At 40.4% G+C, this 25,518-nt stretch overlaps 1 protein-coding gene across 15 annotated transcripts in view; it reads left to right on the forward strand.

Annotated features, from left to right (window-relative positions):
• KDM4C (lysine demethylase 4C) overlaps positions 1-25,518 on the forward strand; it is a 343,287-nt gene that overhangs the window by 25,933 nt on the left and 291,836 nt on the right. For all 15 annotated transcript variants that reach the window (XR_004272681.1, XR_004272683.1, XR_004272680.1 and 12 more), the window contains exon 4: positions 22,696-22,889. Coding sequence is in view for 11 of the 15 variants with exons in the window: in XM_032291103.1 (XP_032146994.1) it covers positions 22,696-22,889 (194 nt within the window). In the remaining 4 variants the exon portion in view is untranslated. The remainder of the gene's footprint in view (positions 1-22,695; positions 22,890-25,518) is intronic.

Here is a 25,518-nt window from a genome sequence, read left to right on the forward strand (position 1 = left end):
AAAAATATTTAATTCATTAAAACAACCCATTACATATCAACATACATTATTTTATAAAAGGTGACTATAGGGTGGAGAGGAAGGGACAGAAAACAAAAAAGGTGACTGTATTTCCCCGATTAAAAAATTAGTAAGAAGAGTCATTATTTTACAGGTTTCAAAGCTCTTATGTCGTCTAAGTTAATAGAAGACTGCGACTGGGCGCGGTGGCTCAAGTCTGTAATCCCAGCACTTTGGGACGCTGAGGCCGGTGGATCACCTGAGGTCAGGAGTTTGCCACCAGCCTGGCCAACATGGAGAAACACTGTCTCTACTAAAAATACCAAAAGAAAGCCAGGCATGGTGGCATGTGCCTATATCCCAGCTACTCAGGAGGCTGAGGCAGGAGAATTGCTGAACCCTAAGGGGCGGAGGTTGCAGTAAGCCGAGATCATGTCCTTGCACCACTCTAGCCTGGGAGACAAGAGTAAAATTTGGTCTCAAAAAGAAAAAAAAAAAAGAAGATTGCTGGAATTTTATATCTGCTTCTACATTTCACCTGTTATAAAGTCATGTACCTTCTTGAAAACTCTGTACTCAGAGTGAGAGTGAAAAAGGCAAATACTAATGTTATGGTTTAATTTTGAAAATAGTTTTGATGTCATAGACCTTCTGACAGGATCTGGGTGCCTCCCAGTGGTCCTCAGAAAACACCTTGACAACTGCTTCTGTAAGATACTTAGCAGAAGATGACTTCTGTGAAGTTACCTATTGCAAGTAGATGATGCAGAGATCTTAGGGCAAGGTAACTGTGTTCTATACTTATTTATTGGCCTTCAGATAATTGCATTCCTGATATGTTTCTCAAAGAACGAATCACCTTCAGAGACAGTAGTTCTCAAACTGGAAGCCATGGAGCTCTTTGGAGCACATTGTGTCATGTATTTTGTCTGACAAATCAGGCAAAATTTTACAAGTGGACAACATACTTAACCTGTGAACTCATGTGTCTGCATCTCAAAATACAGAAAATATTTTAAAGAAATTGTACGTCCGGCCGTCCATGGTGGCTCACGCCTGTAATCCAAGCACTTTGGAGGCCAAGGCGGGCAGATCACCTGAGGTCGGTAGTTCAAGACCAGACTGACCAACATGGTAAAACCCCGTCTTTATAAAAAAAAAAAAAAAAAAAAAGAAAAAGGAAATTGTACCTCCAATATTTTTCTTTAATATTAATTTGCTAACCTATTGCTTTTGTCATCCTCAGGTATTTATTTATGGAAAAGTGATATAAAATTTAAAACAGTTTGAAAAATATTGCGGCAATTTTTTCCCCCTCTTTTAAGACAAAGTCTCACTCCATTGCCCAGCCTGGAGTACAGTGTCACAATCACAGCTCACTGCAGCTTCGACCTCCCGGGCTCAGGCGATCCTTCCACCTCAGCCTCCTGAGTAGCTGGGACTACATGTGTGTGCCACCATGTCTGGCTAATTTTCTGTATTTTTTGTAGAGATGGGATTTCACTCTATTGCCCAAGCTGATCTCAAACTCCTGGCTTCAAGTGATCTTCCTGTCACCGCCTCTCAAAGTTCTGGGATGATAGGTATGAGCCACTGTGCCTACCCTTGTGGAGCCTCTTAGGACAAAAAATATAATTGTCTGATAAATTCCTCCTTGAGCTGGGGAAATTTTTTTTTTTTTTTTTGCTATGCTTTTACTAGGTGGATGAGTGGTTGGTATCCTCCGCTTTCCATGTAAAATGTTTAGTTTCTTCATAATCTATAAGTATAAATTATGCAACTTTAAGGCAAAAGTTACCTTTTGTTAATATGAACATTACATATGAAAAAAATGGAAAAGCATTACATAGGAGAGAAAATGAAAATCATTCATAATCCTGGCTTCAGAGAAAACAACTATCAAAAATGTTTTATATATTTCCTTCCATTGTTTTTTCTCTACAAATGGTCCATAATTGTATGTAAAAATTTTTTTTTGCAGTATAATGAACATAGTTATATCCCCCTTCCATTTGACCCATTGTGAATGCTTTCCAACGATGATAGATGTTCTTCAACAAGATGATTGAAAATCTGCCTTATTTGGCTGGGCGCAGTGGCTCATGCCTGTGATCCTAGTACGTTGAGAGTTGGAGGTGGGTGGATCACCTGAGGTCAGGAATTTGAGACCAGCCTGGCCAACATGATGAAATCCTGTCTTTATTAAAATACAATAAATTAGCTGGGTGTGGTGGCAGGCGCCTGTAGTCCCAGCTACTGGGAAGGCTGAGGCAGGAGAACCACTTGAACCTGGGAGGCAGAGGGTGCGGTGAGCTGAGATCAGGCCACTGCATCCAGCCTGGGCGACAGAGTGAAACTCCCAACTCAAAAGAAAAAAAGGCTGACGCGGTGGCTTAGGCCTGTAATCCCAGCACTTTGTGAGGCCAAGGTGGGCAGATGACAAGGTCAGGAGATCAAGACCATCCTGGCCAACATGGTGAAACCTTATCTGTACTAAAAATGTAAAAATTAGCTGCATGGTGGCTCCTGTCTAATCCCAGCTACTTGGGAGGCTGAGGCAGGAGAATGACTTGAACCACGGAGTCGGAGCTGAGATTGCACCACTGTGTTCCAGCCTGGTGACAGAGCAAGATTCCATCTCAAAGAAAAAAAAAGGAAAAATAAAAAAAACCAAAAATGTATTTGTATTGTTTTTATTGGCAGGTTGGTTTTCACAGACAGAGAAAAGCCGATAAATCTAATGTGAAGGACGTGGGTGAGTGGAGTAGGGAGAATACGACAGCTCCTGGTCTTGTGTTGATCAGTGTGGGGCAGGGCACAGTCCACAGTCCACAGTGGGTGGCCAGGTCACTGCTAATCTGAGAGAGTGGCACCTTGCATAGACACCGACTGCCCCATTTTCTGCCTTTTTTCTGCAGTTTCTTGAGATAGAAGGCTTTATTAAACAGCACAGAATATTTGATATGTTTTTGTATATGATGAATGTCTGGCATCCCTAGCTGTGACTTACAGGAAAGCTCTGTCTTTTCATCAGTCATCATCAACAAGGGGAAGAAATTGAATTAGCTGCTCTCTGTGGTTTCTTACAGCTCAGAAATGTTTAGTTTATGATAAGCAACATTTCTTTCTTTTTTTTTTTTTTTGAGACGGAGTTTCGCTCTTGTTACCCAGGCTGGAGTGCAATGGCGCGATCTCGGCTCACCGCAACCTCCGCCTCCTGGGTTCAGGCAATTCTCCTGCCTCAGCCTCCTGAGTAGTTGGGATTACAGGCACATGCCACCATGCCCAGCTAATTTTTTGTATTTTTAGTAGAGACGGGGTTTCACCATGTTGACCAGGATGGTCTCGATCTCTTGACCTCGTGATCCACCCTCCTCGGCCTCCCAAAGTGCTGGGATTACAGGCTTGAGCCACCACGCCTGGCCTGATAAGCAACATTTCTTAAAGGAGGTGAACTAAATTCAGTGATAGTGACTTTTTGTCAGTTGCAGATTCATTTTGTATTAGAATTACATTAAAGCAAGAGCTCCTTTATAAGAAATCTGTTGGTGAGGCATGGGAATCTTGACATCAAGATGTTAGATGTAGTGGCATTTAACCTATAGACTTTTCTTTTCCCTCAATGGGGTAACTTCAATACCTTCATCCACCAGATGGTGCTCTTCGGCAGTAAATGTATTTGAGGCTGTGGTTTTCCAAATGAGGTAAAACAGTTTAAACTGTTTGAGTCACCAGGAGAGTTCCTTTCCATTTTGTATTTTTATCATGTCAGGATATCATTTACTTTGAAATAACAAATCTTTTAAAGCCAGAACACTAACTGCCTAAATTTCACATCCGAGGCAAACATGTCATCCTAGACAGGTTTTGATGCAGAGAGAGAGCCATTGGCTTGTAGGATTGTGACTGTCAGGTTTTAGTTCTGTGAAATAAGGCTTCTAGGTAATCACAACTCATTATCTGCTAGCATGTTATGGATGCTCTTTAGTGAAGCAAATCAGCTTGTATGACCCCAAAAGTTGCTGTCCAGATAGGGAGGTGATGGAAGCACAGCTTTATTGGTCACATTGCATCCAGAATGTTTCTTATTAGTTGTGGAAGCTGTGTTTTCAGAGGGATGTTGCCAGAGCAGCACAGCTGGGATGTGCAGGAAGAATTATTGGAAGAGCAGTTAAAGCCCATGTGGTTGTTGCTCTTGAGAATGGTGCAAGTAAGAAGGTTAGGTGCCATCACTGTGGGAAAATTCAGTCTGTCTCTGGAATAAGTTTCTAAGGAATATATCTGCCCTAGAGCAGATTGGGCTGCCACTTGATGTAAGGAGACACTGACCTTGGAATGTTCACGTAGAGACCGTCTGATCTTCTGTCAGACAGTTTCAAAATTTGGATTGGATAGGATGTGAGTAGAATTGGTCATTTCTGTTTTCACTCTTCTCTTTACCTCCCAACTGTTAAACTTCACAGTTGAAATATACTTTAATAAAGTAGTAAATTGATAAATCAATAAATATGTGTGGAGGACCACCTTGAGTGATCGATTGGGTTGTGAGATGTGTCAGCAATGGTGGGTGTTGGTTAGTGCAAGGAGCTTGCTGGTTAGCTGGAGAGTCATGAATGGTTTTTCTGAGGGATAAACACTGTACAGGTGGGCAGCCCGGTGGATGGCATGAATACTATGCACAGTATGAATGTGAAGATGTAAAGTTTACTGAGCACTGACACAATCCACAAGATTGTAGTGAGAATATAGGGCATTATGGACATTAGGCATGGTGAGCAAGGTGAGGGACAAGGATGCTGAGCCTGTTCTGTGAGTTCTGGATGATTGGCATGCCTAGAGGGGCAGATTTCTGTGGGAAAGTGTTAGGGACACAGCATTGAGAATTCAGTGAGAATTACTAAAGGAGAAAGAACTGGAAACTCAGCAGTGAGAGTTTTAGTGTTGAATTTGGCTGGTAAACATAAAGTCATTGACAGTTTCAGCTGAAAGGAAGTTTGGAGGTCATCTGGTGTAGTAGTCAATACATTATAGATGAGGAAGCTCAGACTGAATGTTAGAGTTTATCCTAGATGAATCCTACTTAGTGGCAGAGCTGGGAGGCACCCTTTTCCTATTCTTTCTCTACTCTTTCTTTTTTTTTTTTTAGCTGGAGTTTCACTCTTGTTGCCCAGTCTGGAGTGCAATGGTGCGATCGCGGCTTACCACAACCTTTGCCTCCCAGGCTGAAGGGATTCTCCTGCCTCAGCCTCCTGAATAGCTGGGATTACAGACATGCGCCACCACACCCAGCTAATTTTGTATTTTTAGTAGAAACAGGGTTTTTCGATGTTGGTCAGGCTGGTCTTGAACTCCTGACTCAGATGATCCACCCACCTTGGCTTCCCAAAGTGCTGGGATTACAGGTGTGAGGCACTGCGCCTGGCCCTCTCTCTACTCTTTCAGATAGTCACAAGAAAGGATGGTTAGAGCTTGAACACTGTGTATACTCTAGAGCTCTTCTTGTCTTGGATTGGTGTCTGTTGAGGCCTCCGCTGGTCAGAAGGGCATTTCCTCTGCAACCCAGCTTTGCCTACGGGTTTACAGAAGGGCTTTGATAAGGTGTATTTAGTGGAAGCCCAGTTCCTGCTTTGGGCCTGCTATTTCCCATTTCATAAAAAGGCATGTGAAAATAATCTAGGTTTCATCTTTATTATAATTTTGTAAGATATAAAAGCCTGTGGTTTTTTTCCTAGGGGGAATTTATAGAGTAGAAAGATCCAAATAACTCTTGTCAAAAAGGAACCATTCATTTACAAATTTTCCTATAATCTATTTTACAGATGATCAAAAATATGGGGCAATGTTTCTGTAACAAACAGTTTTTTTTAGTGTTTTTCTTATTACAGCAAAAATAATGTAAAAGAATTTATATGTCACAAAGGAGAAATAGGGATACAAATTGTTAAAGCCATGAAGTGATATATACAATACAATAAATTTAAGAAAATGTTTGTAATACAATGGTATGTGAGGACACCAGGATAACCGTGTATAGATATATCTCCAAGATCTTGGAATGCCCACTCTGGATTTCCAGTATTGCATACAGTCTCCCTCATAAATCATCCACTTGCCCAAGGTTACAGATCAGCAGGTCTGGGTGAGATGAGGGAGGTTGTGGAGCCACCTTCCACATACCAGCATCCTAGTATGGTTTCCTCAAAATAAGCCACCAGCTGTCAGTGGACTTTTGGGGGTCACTGGTGCAGAGTTAAGAGTCATGAATGCCAGGAATCTGATTCTAAACGTTTGCTAAAAACAACAAGTTTTTAAGAGAAACATGTCACTAAAATGATAAAATGGTTTTCTATTCTTTGCAGATTTATACGTTTGGTATTTTAAAGTGTACTTTCCAAATGTTATATAATGAGAAAGTATAGTTTAATATTCAGCAAAATTATGGTTAGTTTTCCTTTTCCATCGAAGGAATAATGTACCTATGTGTATGATTCAGAATTTTACACTGCGAAGACTGAAGAATGAAAAATGAGGCCACTAGAAATACCTTAGGCTGTTTTTCTTTATGAAGAATTAAAAGGGAAACTCAGCAGCACCAGCCCTCTGCTACGTGTTATGAGAGTATGTTAAATCTCACATTGCTTTAAGAAATAGCAGCTGGAGAGAAAATGAAGCAAGGTGGAAAAAAACAGACAACTGGGAGAGACCGAAGGAAGAATCACAGAGTGGGCTAGAGGAATTGGGAATAACAGATATATTCTTTATTTTAACTGGGATTTTCCAGGTGTTAGTGGTAAAGAAAAGGCTCGAGTACAGCCGTACTTTGCTAACATTCAAGAATTAAGTGGTATTCACTTTTCCTTATGTTGGATCACATTAGTGTCATAGAGTCTGTTATGTTTTTTTCTTGCATCAATCAACTAGTCAGTGGGGGAAGTGGGGATCTGTGGATTTGTTTACTAATGAAGAAATGTATTAGTCAGACATTATTCTGCTGCTGGTAATAAAGACCTCGGGATCAGTGGCTGAAAAGAAATGGTCATTTAGTTTTCTTTCATGTAAAAATTTGAGGTAAGTAGCCTAGGGCCAGTGTGTTAGTTCCATGATGTCATTATAGAGCAGTACTCCTCCCAACTCTTCTCTCTTTATGATGAGATGTTTACCCTCATGTTCTCCTTGTAGATGCCTGAGACTAATAGTCATGCTTGAATGTCTTCATTCAAAGTTCTCTTCTGGAAGCCCTACTCAGTGATGACTGCTCACTTTTCATTGCGCAGAACCCTGTACTATGACCATCCTTAGCTGAAAGAGGAGCTGGAAATGCAGTTTTCAATCAGCTACATTGCTCTTTCAATTAAATGATTTCCATTAGTAAGGAAGGTGAAGTTAGATCCTGAGTGCTTAGGTATTCTCTGCCAAAAATTTTATTATAAGACACGATGACTTTGGACTGCTGTGTTATACTGTATTATATACAGTTTAAAGGGTCGAATTTGTCAAGGGGCATAATAGTCTAGAAAATATAAATAAAGTAGTATAGATTATTCTCTCTCTTTTTTTTTTTTTTTGTTTTAAATGTTTTTTTTTTGTTTACCGGGGCGGGGAGCGGGGGCGTGATCTCGTCTTACTTTAACCTATGTCTCCTGGGTTCATGGGATTCTCCTGCCTCAGCCTCCTTAGTAGCTGGGATTATGGGCACCTACCATCATGCCCAGCTAATTTTTGTATTTTTTTAGTAGAGGGGGTTTCACCATGTTGGCCAGGCTGGTTTTGAACTCCTGACCTTAGGTGATCCGCTCGCCTTGGCCTCCCAAAATGCTGGGATTACAGGTGTAAGCCACTGCACCTGGTTGTAAAGTAGTATAGATTATTGTGTTTTAAATTTTTCATATGTAAAAAGACTTTGACGGCTTCTGAGCATGGGATGTGACTGTTTTAGTAAATGTTGAGATAATTGGTCTCCTTTAAAGGGGTGCTTTATATGGTTTGGGTCCCCTTTAGATTTTTACAAGAGCCACATGTAGATATGTAAAATAAAATTAATATTTCTATTTAGTCTTTCCATGTTTTTTTTCAAAAATAAAATGCATATCTGTGAGTATATCCTGCATTTCTCCTCTATTCCAGTATTATTATTTTCTTTTCCATTTTAATTTTTAATTATTTTCGGGCAGTCAGTTAGCTCACCAACTGAGCAAACAGGCTGCCTGACGATGCCAGTATTTTTAAAACATCTTCTTGACAGGGAGTCTTTTAAGAAAACAGAAAATGTAGTTACCAAATTACTGACTTTCCTTGTAGGTATTGGGAGATAGAGGTGTCATGGGATACGATTCAGGAGAGTCTCTTTTTTTGGAGACAGAGTCTTGCTGTGTTACCTAGGCTGGAGTACAGTAGTGCAATCTTGGCTCACTGCAATCTCCGTCTTCTGGGTTTAAGCAATCTGATGCCTCAGTCTCCCAAAGAGCTGGGACTACAATCATGTGCCACCATGCCCTGCTAATTGTGTTTTTAGTAGAGGCAGGGTTTCGCCATGTTGCCCAGGCTGATCTTGAACTCCTTAGCTCAAGCAGTCTACCCGCCTTGGCCTCCCAAAATGCTGGAGTTACAGCATGTGCCACTGCGCCTGCCCAATAGTCTTGTTTTCATGATTTAAAAAATTATCTTGTGAACATTTTCTTTCTTTTTTAAAAAAATAAATATTGCTGCTGTGAACACATCCCATATATGGTACCTGTTTTACATGTGTAAAAGTTTCTTGAAGGTAATTATGTAGGAATAAAAATGCTGGCTTATAGAGTTTTTAACTTTACCAGATACTGTTGAATTGTTTTTCTAAGAGTTTGTATCAGTTTATATTCCTTCAGCACTGCATATCATTTTTGCTTTTTTGAGACAGAATCTTAACCCTGTCACCCAGGCTGGAGTGCAGTGGTACAGTCTTGGCTTACTATAACCTCAGATTCCTGGGCTCAAGTGATCCTCCCACCTCAGACTCTGAAGTAGCTGGGACCACAAGCATTCACCATCATACCTGACTAATTTTTGTATTTTTGTAGAAATGGGGTTTCACCATGATGCCCAGGCTTGTCAAAAACTCCTGGGCTCAAGTGACCTGCCTGCCTCAGCCTTCCAAAATATTAGGATTACAGGCATGTGCCACTGTGCCCAGCTTATAATCATTATTAACACAGCTTTATTGAGCTTCAATTTATATAATACAAAATTCACCCATTTTATGTATATACTTCAGTGATTTTTGTGCAGCCATCACCAGTCTAGTCACAGAACATTTCCATCAGCTTCAAAAGTTTCTTCATGCAGATCCATAGTCTTCAGCACTTAATATTGTTCATCTTACTGCTTGATGCCATTCTTGTGCCTGTAAAATATGGGATGTGAGTTTGCACCTCTCTGATTAAAAATGGCTTAGAATATTTTTTTCATGTCTTTATCAGCCATTTGTATTCCTGCCTTTATGAACTGTTCTCTATTTTTCCATTAGATTGACTTTTTCTTTATTTGGAATTCTTGATGTATTCTGTATACCAAAACTATGTCAAGTTATATTTTTTGAATTATTTGCTCCAGTTGTGGCTATTCTTTTCATAATTTTGTTTATTTATGGTGTCTTTTAATGAACAAATGTTTAAATTTTAATGTAATAGATTTTTACTAATTTATTTAGTTTTTTTTGTTTGTCATTGTCCCTGGAACTGATTAGGAACTGTCTTAGAATCTTGGGTATTCTAGCCTCAGTATTGCTTAATTTACCTTTCAGATTTTCTATCTCATTGTATTTCTGTACTGGACTGTGTTAATGTCCTAAATATTATCTTCTGGTTAACTAATTTTCTTGCTTGTTACTACTGGTTAACTGCTTTTCTTATTTAACTCCTTCACTCAGTTTTTAGTTTAATGATGATATATTTCTTTTCTAGGAGTTCACCTCTCTTTTCAGGTTGGACTGGACATTCCAAATAGTTTATTTTCCTTTGCTTGTTTTAGCTTCCATTTTTTATTTCTTGAAACATTTCTTATTCCTTGGCGACAGAATAATACAACTGAATATTGGTGGTCCTGCTTGAGGGGCTGGGCTGAACGATTCATTCATTATTTCTGCTAGGTCTCTGCAGTGTTGGCTTTCCTCCCTGTACGCATGGTGATCTTTGTTTGTATGCATAGGCCTGATCTTAAATTGTGAAATAATTCCGGATCTACATGTATGATTCTTTTCTCCCAAGAGGACTGGAGTTATTCTGCCTGGAACCAGGAACTCCATTAACTTCACACTCTCAGTAGTCTAGACTCAAGATGGGAGTCTCAGGCTCTCTGAGGTCTTTTATTTGCCTTGACATTTCCCCCCTTTTTCTCTGTCCTTTTTGTACTTATGTTTGCCTTTATCTTTTTATGTGGCACTTTCACTGCAGAATTATTTTGTTTCTTTCAAAACTTGCCCTATGTTGGTTATTGTTGAGAATTCCAAAACAGAAAGCACTGCTGTAAAATTGTAGGTATTTGCTGTATAAAAATGCAAAAGGGAAAATAGTGTCATTTTAAAATAAAGGTGTAGTGAGTATAAGACATATTTTTAGAAAAGAAGCAGCAAAAATGCAATTATATCAAACATTATAATTAACTATAAGCAAAATGTACTCCATATGGGTCTAATCTTATTCTTATTGTGTAAAGATCCAGAGAAATCCTCAGTCTATTTTAAAGTGTAGACCAGAGCTTTCAATTTAGGTATTGTGAGGCACTATTTTCTTTTATGGAGAAAAGACTATACATTATGGTGTGAAATGGATTGAATTTTGAAATCTGTAAAGAACTACCGCTTTTTGTTTTTTTTCTGTATGTGTGTTGTCTTTGAAACTTCAAAGACTTGTTTCAGCCTTTTGAATTTGTGGCGGTAGTTTACATTAGCCTAGCTTTAACTTGTCAGCACACTAGTGGAGTCGATGGTCTTTTCTTTAAAGATACAGTATTCTAGTCTGGGCCTGGATAAGAGTCCTAAAACAGGGTGATATAAATCAAATGAGGAAAGGCATAAATTATTTTTTTCCCCTTGACACAGGGTCTCACTCTTACCTAGGCTACAGTGCAGGAGTGCCATCATTGTTCTCTGCAGCCTTGACTTCATGGGCTCAAACCATTCTCCCACCTCAACTTTCCTAGTAGCTGGGACTACAGGTACATACCACCATACCTGGTTATTATTTTTTCTTTTTCGCCGATTTTTTTTTTTTCCTGGCAGACATAGGCTCCCACTTTATTACCCAGGCTGATTTTAAACTTCCAGACTCAAGCAATCCTTCCACCTTGGCCTCCCAAAATGCTGGGATTATTGGCATGAGGCAGCACTCCTGGCCAGATTTTTCTTTTTTTTGTATTTTTTTGGACAGAGTCTTGTGCTCTTGCCCAGGCTGGAGTGCAGTGGCGTGATCTCTGCTGACTGCAACCTCTGCCTCCAGGGTTCAAGCGATTCTCCTGCCTCAGCCTCCTGAGTATGTGGGATTACAGACGTGCGCCACCACACCCAGTTAATATTTTGTACTTTTACTTAAGATGGGGTTTCACTATGTAGGTTGGGCTGTTGTGGAATTGCTGACCTGGCGATCCACCCACTTCAGCCTCCCAAAGTGCTGGGATTATAGGTGTGAGCCACTGTGCCCGGCCCAAATTTTTCTTTTTAAAAATAGTTAAAAATGATTTTTTTTTACCTAAGTTTTTTTTTTAAAATACTGGACAGTAATCTGTTAATGAGAAACACCATGTCTCAATGCTGAAATACAAAAATGAGACCAATACCAGTATTTATGAAGGGATTGTTTACAAAGATCTGTGATATCGCGGACATACAATACATTTGTTGTTGAGCAGACTAACTGCTCTGTTCTAATTTTCTTGTTCTTCCTTTTTTTTTTCTTTCTTGAGACAGGGTCTCACTCTGTTACCCAGGCTGGAGTACACAGTTGTGGCCCACTGCAGCCTCGACCTCCCAGGCTAAGGTGCTTTTCCCACCTCAGTCTCCTGAGTCTTTAGGACTACAGGCGACTGTCACCATACCCGGCTAATTATTGTGTATTTTGTAGAAATGGGGTTTTGCCATGTTGTACTGACTGGTCTTGAACTCCTGAGCTTAAGTGATCTGTGTACCTTGGCCTCCTGAAGTGCTAGGATTACAGGCATGAGCCACCACACCTGGCCTCTGTTCTAATTTTCTTTTCTTTTTTTTTGAGATGGAGCCTCACTCTGTTGCCCAGGCTGGAGTGCAGTGGCGCGATGTTGGCTCACTGCAACTTCTACCTCCTGGGTTCAAGCGATTCTCCTGCCTCAGCTTCCTGCGTAGCTGGGACTACAGGCGCCTGCCACCATGCCTGACTAATTTTTGTATTTTTAGTAGAGATGGGGTTTCATCATGTTGGCCAGGCTGGTCTCAAACTCCTGACCTTATGATCTGCCCGCCTTGGCCACCCAAAGTGCTGGGATTATAGCCGTGAGCCACCGTGCTTGGCCCTCTCTTCTAATTTTCAAACCAGGAGTCCTGTAAGTCACTGACTGGGCACCTTGCTTTCATCCGTAGAATGAGATGGTGTTTTGCTTTTGTTTTCCTAGCATGGGGGTTATCCCACCACTTGTTTTTTTCTAATTATTCTATGTGAGTTGGTGGTACATGCCAGATTGTTAGACGTGTCCCTAACCCTACAGTTAACAAGTTTTGAGAGAGGCAATTTAAATGGGTGCTAGCTATGTCAGCCCTTTGAAAGACCAAGAGCACATCTAAGTGTAACTTGGTGACGGCTTTTTCGTGGTGGAAGAAAGACTATAGTCCCGTCCGTCTGTATATTCTTTTTGATGACTTCATTTGAGTTATGGGATAGATCTGGAAACTTGAGAATCTTTAACAGGTCCTTTCAGTATTTTCTCAGATTTTTATAGAATCTAGGTGGTGGATCTTCTTTTTTTAATAACTGGATTTTCTAATGAAGTGGTATTTCCCCCTGTGAATTCTTGCATTTCAGAAATTTTTCTTGGTCATTATTGGCCCTGTTTGGAGTTGGGTGTGTGGCACTGAAACTCAGGAGAAAGATGGGGGTTCTTAGTTTTGTTTGGAAATCAGCCCATGAGGATAATATTGGAGGTGCTGAGGATGACAGCAGGAAATGGGAAGGTTGTTGTTGAGGATGGAATATAGACTGATAATGGTGAAGATGTGGAAAGACTTAGTGAGAGAGAGACAGGTGGATGGTTTTGACCTAATTTTGGGGAACAAGGTCCATATAGACTTTTCCTCTTCGATTATATGGAAAATACCATAAAAATATGATTAATAGGCTGGGTGTGGTGGCTCACACCTGTAATCCCAGTACTTTGGGAGGCTGAGAGGGGCAGATCACGATGTCAGAAGTTCAAGACCAGCCTGGCCAAGATGGTAAAACGCCAACTGTACTAAAAACACAAAAAAATTAGGCGGGTGTGGTGGCACGTGCCTCTAGTCCCAGCTATGCGGGTGGCTGAGGCAGAAGAATCACCTGAACCCAGGAGGCGGAGGTTGCAGTGAGACAAGATTGCGCCACTGCACTCCAACTTGGGGGACAGAGTGAGACACCGTCTCAAAATAAATAAATAAACAAACAAACAAACAAATAAATAAATAAAAGATTAATAGGCCAGGCATGGTGGCTCAAATCTGTAATCCCAGCACTTTGGGAGGCTGAGGCGGGTGGATCACAAGGTCAGAGTTCGAGACCAGCCTGGCCAACATGGTGAAACCCTGTCTCTACTAAAAATATAAAAATTAGCTGGGTGTGGTGGTGCACGTCTGTAATTCCAGCTACTGGGGAGGCTGAGGCAAGAGAATGGCTTGAACCCAGGAGACAGAGGTTGCAATGAGCTGAGATCCTGCTACTGCACTCCAGCCTGGGTAACAGAGCAAGACTCTATCTCAAAAAAATAGAAAAAGATTAGTAATAATTGTGTGTGTCATTTTTATCAATTTTTCTGTAGCCACCTATGCTTTTATGTAAAGCAAATGAAAAAGCAGCCCCTAAAATATGTCAGAGTGAAGAAAATCTTCACTGTTTTGTGTGTTCACTTGGAAGTGTTTCGGTAGTCATCCAGGTCTGCTTTCACAGTCTCAGTGTTGATATTGTAGCAGTTTCTCAGGTTTATGGGCAAGTGACTGTAGCTATTCCACTTGGTGGACAAAGCAAAATGCATTATCAGGTCATCTTTGGTGCAGCTCACAGAATTGTCACCTGTGCCTGGCAAGTGGCTAAGTTCTAGCAGAGCCTCCCTGCCGTTCTGCTGCCTCACAGAGACTCCTCTTAAGAAGTTACACAGTTCTGTTCAGGGCTGTGCTAGATCCCACTTATTCTGGAGTTGGTTATTCAGTTTTCATAATTGCCCAGGCTTTGCATTTTGCCATTTCACTTTGTTTTTCTTTGCCCATTTGGGTATTGGTGATGGAACAGAGAGATAAAACATGCACATAGAGTGAATTCCTGTTGGGTTCCTGCCACTTGTACAGTCTCACTCCAGTTACAAAACATGTTTATGGAGTAACTAATACAGCTATTTAGTGTTGGGCAAATATATGATTGATTAAAGTAGCTCTCTCTGTCCCAAGCTCACAACCACTAACTTGATATTTATAGTCTGTCTCCAAAATTCCTCCTTCATCTTTTTAAAATTACTGTAATAAGTATGGACTCTTAAATGTCTGTTATATGTTTTTGCATATTTTATTTGGCCACAGATTTATTTCCTTTTATTTACCTTTTTTTTTTTTTCCGAGATGGAATCTCACTCTGTCATCCGGGCTAGAGTGCAGTGGTGCATGATCTCGGCTCAGTTCAACCTCTGCCTCCCAGGTTTATGTGATTCTCCTGTCTCAGCTTCTTGAGTAGCTGGGATTACAGGCCTGTGCCACCACGCCTGGCTAATTTTTTTTTTTTTTTTACGTTTTTAGTGGACATGAAATTTCACAATGTTTACAAGGGTAGTCTAGAACTGACCCCAAGTGATCCGCATGCCTTGGCCTCCCAAAGTGCTGGGATTACAGATGTGAGCTGCTGTGCCCGACCTGATCCATGATTTCTTTTTTTTTTTTTTCATTTGTTAAATAATGTGTTTAATATCATAAAGAAAATAGATGTTTAATCCATAAAGCCATAAATAAAATACCTATATATTTTTAGACATACAAGATGTATTTTTTTCTTAGTATCATAAGATCTCACTAACCAAGAATACCAATCTGAATTAGGGAAGAGATACAATTACAGAACTCCTATTTTATTACCTACACATCAGCTTTTTTTTTTTTTTTTTTTTTTTAATTTATTTATTGCATTTTAGGTTTGGGGGTATATGTGAAGAACATGCAAGATTATTGCACAGGTACATACATGGCAGTGTGGTTTGCTGCTTTCCTCCCCATCACCTATATCTGGCATTTCTCCGCATGTTAACATGTTTTTTAAAGTTGGTTAATGTCACATAAAATTGGAATTTTGGGCTTAAAAAATCAGAAAACCTGGCAGCATTCCCAGTGACTGAGTAACGGCTGTCTCCTTTAGACAGGATAGTAGATTGTCTCCAAATACACGTCACCCCCACACCCACCTTTTTTGACATACAACTGACTGCCTTCACTAATTGCCGTTACCTGCTTGGCTCTTTGGGCACTGAGGTTGTAATTCCTACTTTATTACTAAGCTGTCCACTCCCTGCTGTGCTCTTATGCAATTTGTGTGTTTTTTTTTTTTTTTTTTTTTTTTTTTTCCTGAAATAGAGTCTTGCTGTGTTGCCCACTCTGGAGAGTGTAGTGGCGCAGACTCTCACTTTGTCGCCCAGGCTGGAGTGTAGTGGTGCAGCCTTGGCTTACTGTAACTTCTGTCTTCTGGGTTCAAGTGATTTTCATGCCTCAGCCTCCCAAGTAGCCGAGATTATAGGCGCATGCCACCATGCCTGGCTAATTTTTTATTTTTAGTTTTTGAGACAGAGGTTCATGTTGCCCAGGCTGGGGGGCAGTAGTGTGATCTCAGCTCACTGCAACCCCTGCCTTCTGGATTCAAGCGTTTCTCTTGCCTCAGACTCCAAAGTAGCTGGGATTACAGGCACACACCACCACACCTAATTTTTGTGTGTTTAGCATAGATGGGGTTTCTCTATGTTGGCCAGGCTGGTCTTGAACTCCTGATCTCATGATCTGCCCACCTTGGCCTCCCAAAGTGCTGGGATTACAGGTGTGAGCCACTGTGCCCGGCCTAATTTTTGTATTTTTATAGAGATGGAGTTTTACCATGTTGGCCAGGATGGTTTTGAACTCCCGACCTCAGGTGATCCTCCTTTCTCTGCCTCCCAAAATGCTGGGATTACGGGTGTGAGCCACTGTGCCTGGCCTCCTGCTGTGCTCTTTGGAACGGGCTGCTGACAACCTTCTTTGAGGTGGAATGGGCTAGGAGTCCGTGGAGGTGCCACTGAAAAATGTATGGTCTGAAGCTTCTCCCCATCTTTTAAAATGAAAAATTTAGTTAAGCAATTTTTCAACATATTTTCACGTGTATTTTTCAATAGTGTCTTATAAGGTAGCCACATTTGGATTTATGTTATTTGGAAGCTTTAGGGCTTTCTTTACTTCTGCTAGGAAGGATGTATTTTCTTGAAAATAGTTTCAGTGAAAGACTGGACTTTTCCTGTGATCCTTTAGAGGTGGCCACAGTCCTCTCATGGCCGAGTTTGCAGTGTTGAACCCTGGGCACAGCACTGCCACGACAGGTCATTGAGAAACCATCAGATCCTGTAATTGGTGAGTGGTGGAGCCAGCATTTGGTTGGAGAACTTTTGATTTCAGTGTAGCATTGTGTTATTCTGATACAGGGTTACTCTTTCAGATTGAAATTCTACATTCCATTTTACTGTTTGCTGGGTGAGTGCAGCAGTGACATGATTTTCAAAAGTTTACTAATTGCCGATTTTTTGTCTTTAAAAAAAGCCTTTTTGTAGTATTTGATGGACATGGCCATCTTTTTCTTTTTGAGATGTCTCACTCTGTTGCCTAGGCTGGAATGCAGTGGCACAATCATGGCTCACTGCAACCTCAACGTCCTGGGCTCAAGCCATCCTCCTTCCTCAGACGACTGAGTAGCTGGGACCTCTCTGGCATGTGCCACAACACTGGCTGATTTTTAAAATTTTTAGTAGAGATGAGGTCTCTCTCTGTGTTGCCAGGATGGTCTCAAACTCTTGGTCTCAGGTGATCTTCCTGCCTCAGCCTCCCAAAGTGCCGGTATTGCAGGCATCATGTTTATGTACTTTAGAAAAAGCTTATTCTCTGTTTTTCAGTACATTTTATAGTTTTATAAAGTTTGATTGAGTCTTCTCTTTTGTCTTCCTAGTTTTAATCCTTTAGACTTTCTTCATTTACAGATATCTTTTGTTGTTTTAATTGCTTCAAGTTTGCACTATCTCTTTTTATTTTTAGGTGACACAATCAAATTACATATGTGTATTTTGATAATAAATGTGACCATACTCCAGCCACCCCCTCACACACCCTGGGTTCTGAAATGCATCTCTGATGTGGTCACAGTGATTTTTTGTTTTACTGACTTACATTTGCACTCCACTGTTTAAGGAACTGCCTTCCATAATGCTTCCTTGAATATGCTGTCCCACACAGCACTGTTTTATGTGATGTAAATACGTTAAGTAAACAATCTTCCATGATCAAATGATTTTTGGGAAATGTAGAGTTCAGCAAAGTTAAATAGGCTTCCTTTTGGTTGCCTTTGGGGGTGCCTATTAGCACTGTGACTGTCTAAGAGCCGTAGTAAAAAGGGCCAAAGTTTTTTGACCACGGCATCTGCTAGGACTGATATTTCTTTTCTTTTCTTTTCTTTCTTTCCTTTTTTTTTTTTTTTTTTTTTGATAGAGTCTGGCTTTGTCTACCAATCTAGAGTGCAGTGGTGGGATCTCGGCTCACCACAACCTCTTCCTCCTGGGTTCAAGTGATTCTCCTGCTTCAGACTCCTGAGTAGCTGGGATTACAGGTGCCCGCTACCATGCCCAGATAATTTTTGTATTCTTGGTAGAGATGGGGTTTCACCATGTTGGTCAGGCTGGTCTCAAACTTCTGACCTCATGATCCGTCTGCTGTGGCCTCCCAAAGTGCTGGGATTACAGGCACAAGTCACTGCGCCTGGCCTAGGACTGATATATCTAATATTGCATTGGAAATATTTTGGAAGAAATTGAGCTACTATGATTTTCACATTATTTCTTTGTATAGGTAGAAATGGCTCATTATTTCTCAAGGTTTCTAACATGGCATGTTGCTGCACTGTTCCATTCAGTTTTGCAGAGACAAAGTGTAGAGAGAGTCCAGGATGTCCTGGTTGAGACATTGAAGACTTAGGAATGCATTGATTGATTGATTGGTTGACTGAGACAGGGTCTTGCTCTGTCACCCAGGCAGGAGTGCAGTGGCTCACTCCAGCCTTGACCTCCTGGGCTCAGTTGATTCTCCCACCTCAGCCTTCCATGTAGCTGGGATTACAGGTACGAGGCACCACACCTGGCTAATTTTTATATTTTTTGTAGAGACATGGTCTCACTATGTTGCACAGGTTGGTCTTGAATTCCTAGCCTCAAGTGATTTTCCTACCTTCGCCTCCCAGAGTGTTGGGATTACAAGCCTGAGCCACTGTGCCTTGCCTAGGAGTGCTTTTAAGCCACTGTCTGATTCCTGATAGGAGGAAGATACTATCAGTGATTAAAGGGAATATCCCTGACAAAGTTTTCAGTCATACCTATGTGCTCAAATCATGGTCCAGTTGTGAGTTATTTCAGAAAACAGTTGCAGGGTACATAGAGGAATGGGGCAGGACAGGCTCCATCTGGGTAATTGATGTGAAAGGAGAAAGGGGCCTGGGAGATGTGGACTCCCAGGCCTAGGACTCCATTCAGTCCCCTGGAGGTCAGGTGAGTTATGAATATAGCTCATGTGCCTGCTGAACACGTGTGGGAGAGTTGTAGTCGAGGGAGACAGAAATCTAGGAGGAGACTTTTGTCTGCGAACTTGGGCTGGTATGCAGACCTTCTGCTGAAACCTGATGGAGTTAAGCTTTGAACAGTTCGGCAGATTCTAACTTGTCATTGTGGGGCTTGTTTGTAGCTGGGGTTTGGAGACTGTTTTTACACTAAATCATTCCTGTCACCGGCTCTCAAGTGAAGCAGTCTTCAGTATAAGCCTTGCTGGTATTTGTGTAGAGTGGCTGTGCCCCTGGTGGGAAGAATGTAGCAGCTTCACCTGTTTGCCACTCCTGAACCTCAGATCTTTGTTGACAATGATGCTGAGAGAAGAGGATGATATGTTGTATTTTAGAAGGATTAGAACTAGAAGCATAAACCTTTAAAAAGGAAGGTCCAGAGTCAGATAGATTTAGATTAATCGTTACCACCATCTTCTAGCTAGGAGTATTTTTTTTTATTTGTTCATTTGGGAATAACGTTACCTATTTTATAGAATTGTTTAGAATAAATGTAGCCTGTAACTGTATATAGTGTAATGAGGTAGTATATGGTGTAACACTTCACCTTCATAACTGGGTGCATTTTTGGTCTAAATATATGAGACAGACCTGGTACTCTTCAGAAGAGCCTTTGTGGAGCCTGTTTTTGGAGTCAGCAAGCCAGTTTAATAGTAGAGAACAAGAATTGCAGAAATAATTTTGAAGCAATGAGATTTATCTCTCTCTCTTGATTATTCTTAATATTTGCACAACTGTTTAATTGAAATTATATGATTTTTTATTTTAACAAAAGAAATTACTTTTCAGCATTATGGCAGCCTTGCCTTGCTGAGAAGAAACTGCTGTAAATATGTTATTTACCCATTGAAGGCAAGAACTTCAGTAGTGAATTTACACGCATTTTATTAAATATTACTTTTCAAATGTTTGAAATGATTTTGGGAGGCTTTCCAGTAAGATTTGCTAGAGAATGGTGGTGATGTTTATTACATCAGTTGTAAGAATTAAGTTTTATTTTGTAAACGTTAGTTTTCATTAGCTTATTTAGTGCTCCGAGCAACTCCAAGAGGTGCAAGAACCCATGTGTTTTCATGAAGAAAGACTTGAAGCTCAGAAAAGCTCCATGATTTTCTCCTTAGTGACCCACAGAAGTGGGGTTATGATCTAGGTCTTTTTGGCCAGCACAATTTGATCTCTACCCTTTTCCCCTTATACCATGGGTCTAGGATGTCAAAGGATTCAACCTTGGTTATTTTTAAAAGATAGTGTCAGCTGGGCGCGGTGGCTCACGCCTGTAATCCCAGCACTTTGGGAGGTCGAGGAGGGTGGATCACGAGGTCAAAAGATCAAGACCATCCTGGTCAACATGGTGAAACCCCGTCTCTACTAAAAATACGAAAAATTAGCTGGGCATGGTGGCTTTTGCCTGTAATCCCAGCTACTCAGGAGGCTGAGGCAGGAGAATTGCCTGAACCCAGGAGGCGGAGGTTGCGGTGAGCCGAGATCGCGCCATTGCACTCCAGCCTGGGTAACAAGAGCGAAACTCCGTCTCAAAAAAAAGATAGTGTCAGTCAGAAATAAAACTGAGATGTCTCCATATGTAGGAATTTTAGAGAAATAGTTTGTGTCTAAATTTGCAAGCTCATTCAGTTTAAAAATGGTTCCTATAATATGGTGCTCATTTATTACTTCAGATTCATTGCTTCAGTAATGACTTTTAAATAGGACTCTATTATTAGAGTGATTGGACTGAAGTCTGATTGGACTAGAGTTAAGAGATTGCATCACTATAAATAGAGTGAGATAAAATATTTTACATAATGTGATTGAACTTTTATGAGGTCTCAAAAGTTGGAACCTACGATCTTCTCTAAAAGGATACTTTCACCAGTTTCCAGATAAGAAGCTTCTCAGCGTGCAGCTTAAGTTGTAGATAGAGTGGCTGCTTAAGAGAGTTTAGGAATTAAATTATGTCCTTCAGCATGTTCAAATATGTTACCTGAGTCAGAGTTTCATTAGCTTCTTCATCAATACTTTTTTAACCCAAAAGCTTTGGAAAGTGAGATTAGCAAACTGATTAGAAAATTATTTAAAGACCAAAATGAAAACAGAACAACTCTAAAAGCTTTTAGTGTGTGAAGGAAATGTTAGAGGTGGTTGTATGTGAAGCCATTGATACAGTTTTTGGAGAGGACGGTTTTGGTAGACATAGATGAATTTAATACCCTTCTTTTATTTTTCATTTTTAAAATAGACATGGGGTTTTGCCATGTTGCCCAGGCTGTTCTTGAACTCCTGGGCTCGAGTGATCTGCCTACCCCAGCCTCCCTAAGTGCTGGGATTACAGGCCTGAGCCACTGCACGCAGCCAGTGCCATTCTTTAATAGTGCCACGAAAAGTTTGGAATGGCTTTAAAGGCATTTCAGTTTCCTCGTGATTACATAGTAATGTGACTAATTTCTGATATTTAGAATTTGGTTATGATAAACATATATGGGAAAAATGTATAGTTTGTAAAAATTTCTAAGTAGTTTTGAACTGTAGTGAATTAATAAGTGATTGGTAGCTGGGTGTGGTGGCTCACCTGTGTAATCCCAGCACTTTGGGAGACCAAGGCAGATGGATCACTTGAGGCCAGGAGCTCGCTAGGTAACATGGTGAAACTCCCATCTCTACTAAGAATACAAAACCTTAGCTGGGTGCACTGGCCTGTACCTGTAGTTCCAGCTGTGTGGGAGGCTGAGGCATGAGAATTGCTTGAACCTGGGAGGCAGAGGTTGCAATGAGCCGAGATTGCGCCCCTAGTCTCTAGCCTGGGTAATAGAGTGAGACTCTGTCTCAAGGAAAACAGCAAAAAATAGGTTAAGTTCTAATAAAACCAGAATCTTTTCCTATCACCTTAACTCTTGTAGTGGTGACTCGAACCTTCCTTCGCTCTGCCATCACCATCCGTATTAGGTTACTGTTATAAAACTACATTATTCTAGCATTTTTACCAAAGTTTGGATAAATAAATAGTTTTAGTAGCCATTATGTGTTTACATTTTTCCATTAACATAAGAGGTTAATATTTAGTTGAAGGACCAGTAGAAGCACAGTGATCAGTGGATACTGCTAAGAGTTTTTCCAGTAATTAGAGTGGAATTTTTAAAAAAACAATGTATTACATGCTAAGATTGAATGGATAGGGATGGGGGAGGAATAAAAGATGATATATTTTGCTATTGGTTTCTTGATGTGATATGTGATTGTGAATATTACCTCTAAATTAATGTGCAAAAAAATCCTAAGAAAACCCAAGTCTCAAAACCCCTAAAACAAAAAGGTGTGCCAAAGAGGGAAAGCACATACCAGATCATCTGCTTTGAATGAAGAATTTTTTGCTGACAGCCAAGTGGGGAGTGGAGCTGTAACTTTCGTTTCCATTTGGCATCAGGAAGCTATTTGGTGTAATCAAACAGTTATATAATTATAACAGATATATGCATGTGTCTCTTGAATAAGGATTGTTGGTTGTTTTATTTTTCAGTTTTCAGTGAATTAGAATATACAGTTAATGATTTAGGTGGATAGTGGTTTGATTAATAAATGCTAACTTTCATGGTTTAGTAAGATTTGAAATTTGATTTCTCTGTCTTTTTTTTCTTTCTCATTCCAGGGTGTAGATGAATGGAACATAGCTCGCCTGAATACAGTCTTGGATGTGGTTGAAGAAGAGTGTGGCATTTCTATTGAGGGTGTAAATACCCCTTATCTCTATTTTGGCATGTGGAAGACCACATTTGCATGGCACACCGAGGACATGGACCTCTATAGCATTAATTATCTCCACTTTGGAGAGCCCAAGTCTTGGCAAGTTACTTGTTTAATATTCATTTGCTTTGGAGTTTTGAAATTTGGCCATCAGGCTCATATTGAAGAGGATTTTTTTCTTTGATTTGGTGGATTCAGATTTATGTGAGCTGTAAGGAAGTTTTGACTGTAATAATTAATTGTCTTCTATTCATCCAGGATTGTGCTTGGAAGCCATAAACCCCATGGTGACTTGTACAATCACGTACTGTATAACTATGTTCAGATCAGTGATGGACCACATATACAGCAGTCATCCCGAGTTTATAATGCAATTGAAAAATTCCTTTTCCATGTTTAGATATGCTTAGCTACATACTTTGTAGCTAAATACTTAGGGTTAAAATTGCCTATAATACTTAGTACAGTACAGGTTTGTAGCCTAGAAGCAATAAGCTATGCCATATAGCATAGGTCTGTAGTAGATGCCACCATCTAGATTTGTGTAAGTCCTCCATGATGTTCACACAATGATGAAATTGCCTAACAACATATTTCTCAGAAAGTATCTCTGTTATTAAGTGATGCATGACTGTATATGTAAAGTTGCCTGCAGACCATTTTGTGGGCCATGAATTGATAGATATTTTAGGCTCCAAGAATTTGTTAGGCATCTTTACTTCTTTGAACATTTGTTGGATGGTACATAGGAGGTAGTTAGGAAGAGTTGACTTCCTGGATGTAGTTTCAAACAGTCTTAATGATCTTCTGGCTCATCCTCCTCTAATTATTATTTTTTTTAATTATTGTATTTTGTTTTACTCTTTTTGAGACAGAGTCTCGCTCTGTCGTCCAGGCTCTAGTGTAGTGGCGTGATCTCGGCTCACTGCAACCTCTGCCTCTGAGGTTCAAGCAGTTCTCCTGCCTGAGCCTCCTGAGTAGTTGTGACTACAGGCACCTGTTACCACGTCTGGCTAATTTTTTTGTATTTTAACGGGGTTTCACTGTGTTGTCCAGGCTGGTCTCAAACTCCTGAGCTCAGGCAATCCACCCACCTCGGCCTCCCAAAGTGGTAGGATTACTGGTGTGAGCCACCACGCCCAACCAATTATTTTTATTTTTTATTTTTATTTATTTATTTTTTCGAGTCAGGGTCTAACTGTTGTCCAGGCTGGAGTGCAGTAGTGCGATCTCGGCCCACTGCAACCTTCGCCTCCTGGATTCAAGTTATTCTCCTGCTTCAGCCTTCCGAGTAGCTGGGACTATAGGCATGTGCCACCGTGCCCAGTTAATTTTTGTCTTTTTAGTAGAGATGGGCTTTCACCATATTGGCCAGGCTGGTTTCTAACGCCTGACCTCAGGTGATCTGCCCGCTTTAGCCTCCCAAAGTGCTGGGATTACAGGCGTGAGCCACCATACCCAGCCCTCCTCTAATTAAGTAAGAATTTCCATTTAGTGTGGTAAGGGATGAATCAGGAGGCCAGTTAGCACTACTTGGATGATGGGTATCAGGAAAAAATAAGAATATTAATGCCAGTACATGTTTTAAACTTGCCATTTCCTGTATTTGTGAACCTCTTCCTCATCTTCCTGGGCAATAATTTTAAGATGTGTCTTTGTAAAGTGCATCATGTGGTACATTGGCTTCTCATTGGCTTCTCATTTGTAATTACTAGTCTCTCAGTCACCCTGGTATCATTTGTGGTAGGTCAGTTTTGTATTTCAATTTGTTTTCATTGTTTTTAGCCTTAAGAGGATTTAAATATCAGTTATATTTTCTCTAATACATGTACATGTAGGATAACACACAGAAGTATATGAAGCATATACTTGACACAACCCGGGAAATATGATGTTATGATGGTTGTAAGTATTATAAGATACTTTTCAGCTGCTTGTGCCAGCCCAGTAGCTCTCCAGTTGAAAGATAATGGCCTCTTTCAACTTCTTCTGTTGATTAGGCGTTGAAATACAATGTATGATATCTGTCTCCATCTTGCCATTATGTCCCCTGAGGTTTAATCATTTGGTGAATGGCTAAGTTGTAAGCTTAATATAATACAAAATATAAATACAGCAAAATTACTAATTATATAAAATGGCATTTAATTAGAAACAAAATTTTAGTTGGGAGGCCAAAGATTCTAGGGCATGTGAGAGAAATCCAGGCAGTTTCTTTCTTTTTTTTTTTTTTTGAGACAGAGTTTCGCTCTTGTTACCCAGGCTGGAGTGCAATGGCGCGATCTCGGCTCACCGCAACCTCCGCCTCCTGGGTTCAGGCACTTCTTCTGCTTCAACCTCCTGAGTAGCTGGGATTACATGCACGCGCCACCATGCCCAGCTAATGTTTTGTATTTTTAGTAGAGATGGGGTTTCACCATGTTGACCAGGATGGTCTCGATCTCTTGACCTCGTGATCCACCCTCCTCGACCTCCCAAAGTGCTGGGATTACAGGCTTGAGCCACTGTGCCCGGCCCAGGCAGTTTCTGATTTGCCATGGAGTTTTGTGATCTGTAAAAGTTTGTGGGAAGCTATTAAACTTATTTAAAAGATGCTTCACTTGCATATTTCATTTGATCAATTCTTAGCTGTCTTTTATTATTAAATTATTTTTTATTTTTATTTATTTATTTGTATTTTTATTAAAGATGAGGTAGGTTTCTTTTCTCTTTTCTTTTCTTTTCTTTT

Source organism: Sapajus apella, unplaced genomic scaffold (assembly GCF_009761245.1).
Source record: "Sapajus apella isolate SASKATOON/1434 unplaced genomic scaffold, GSC_monkey_1.0 scaffold24, whole genome shotgun sequence".
Taxonomy (NCBI): Eukaryota; Metazoa; Chordata; class Mammalia; order Primates; family Cebidae; genus Sapajus; species Sapajus apella.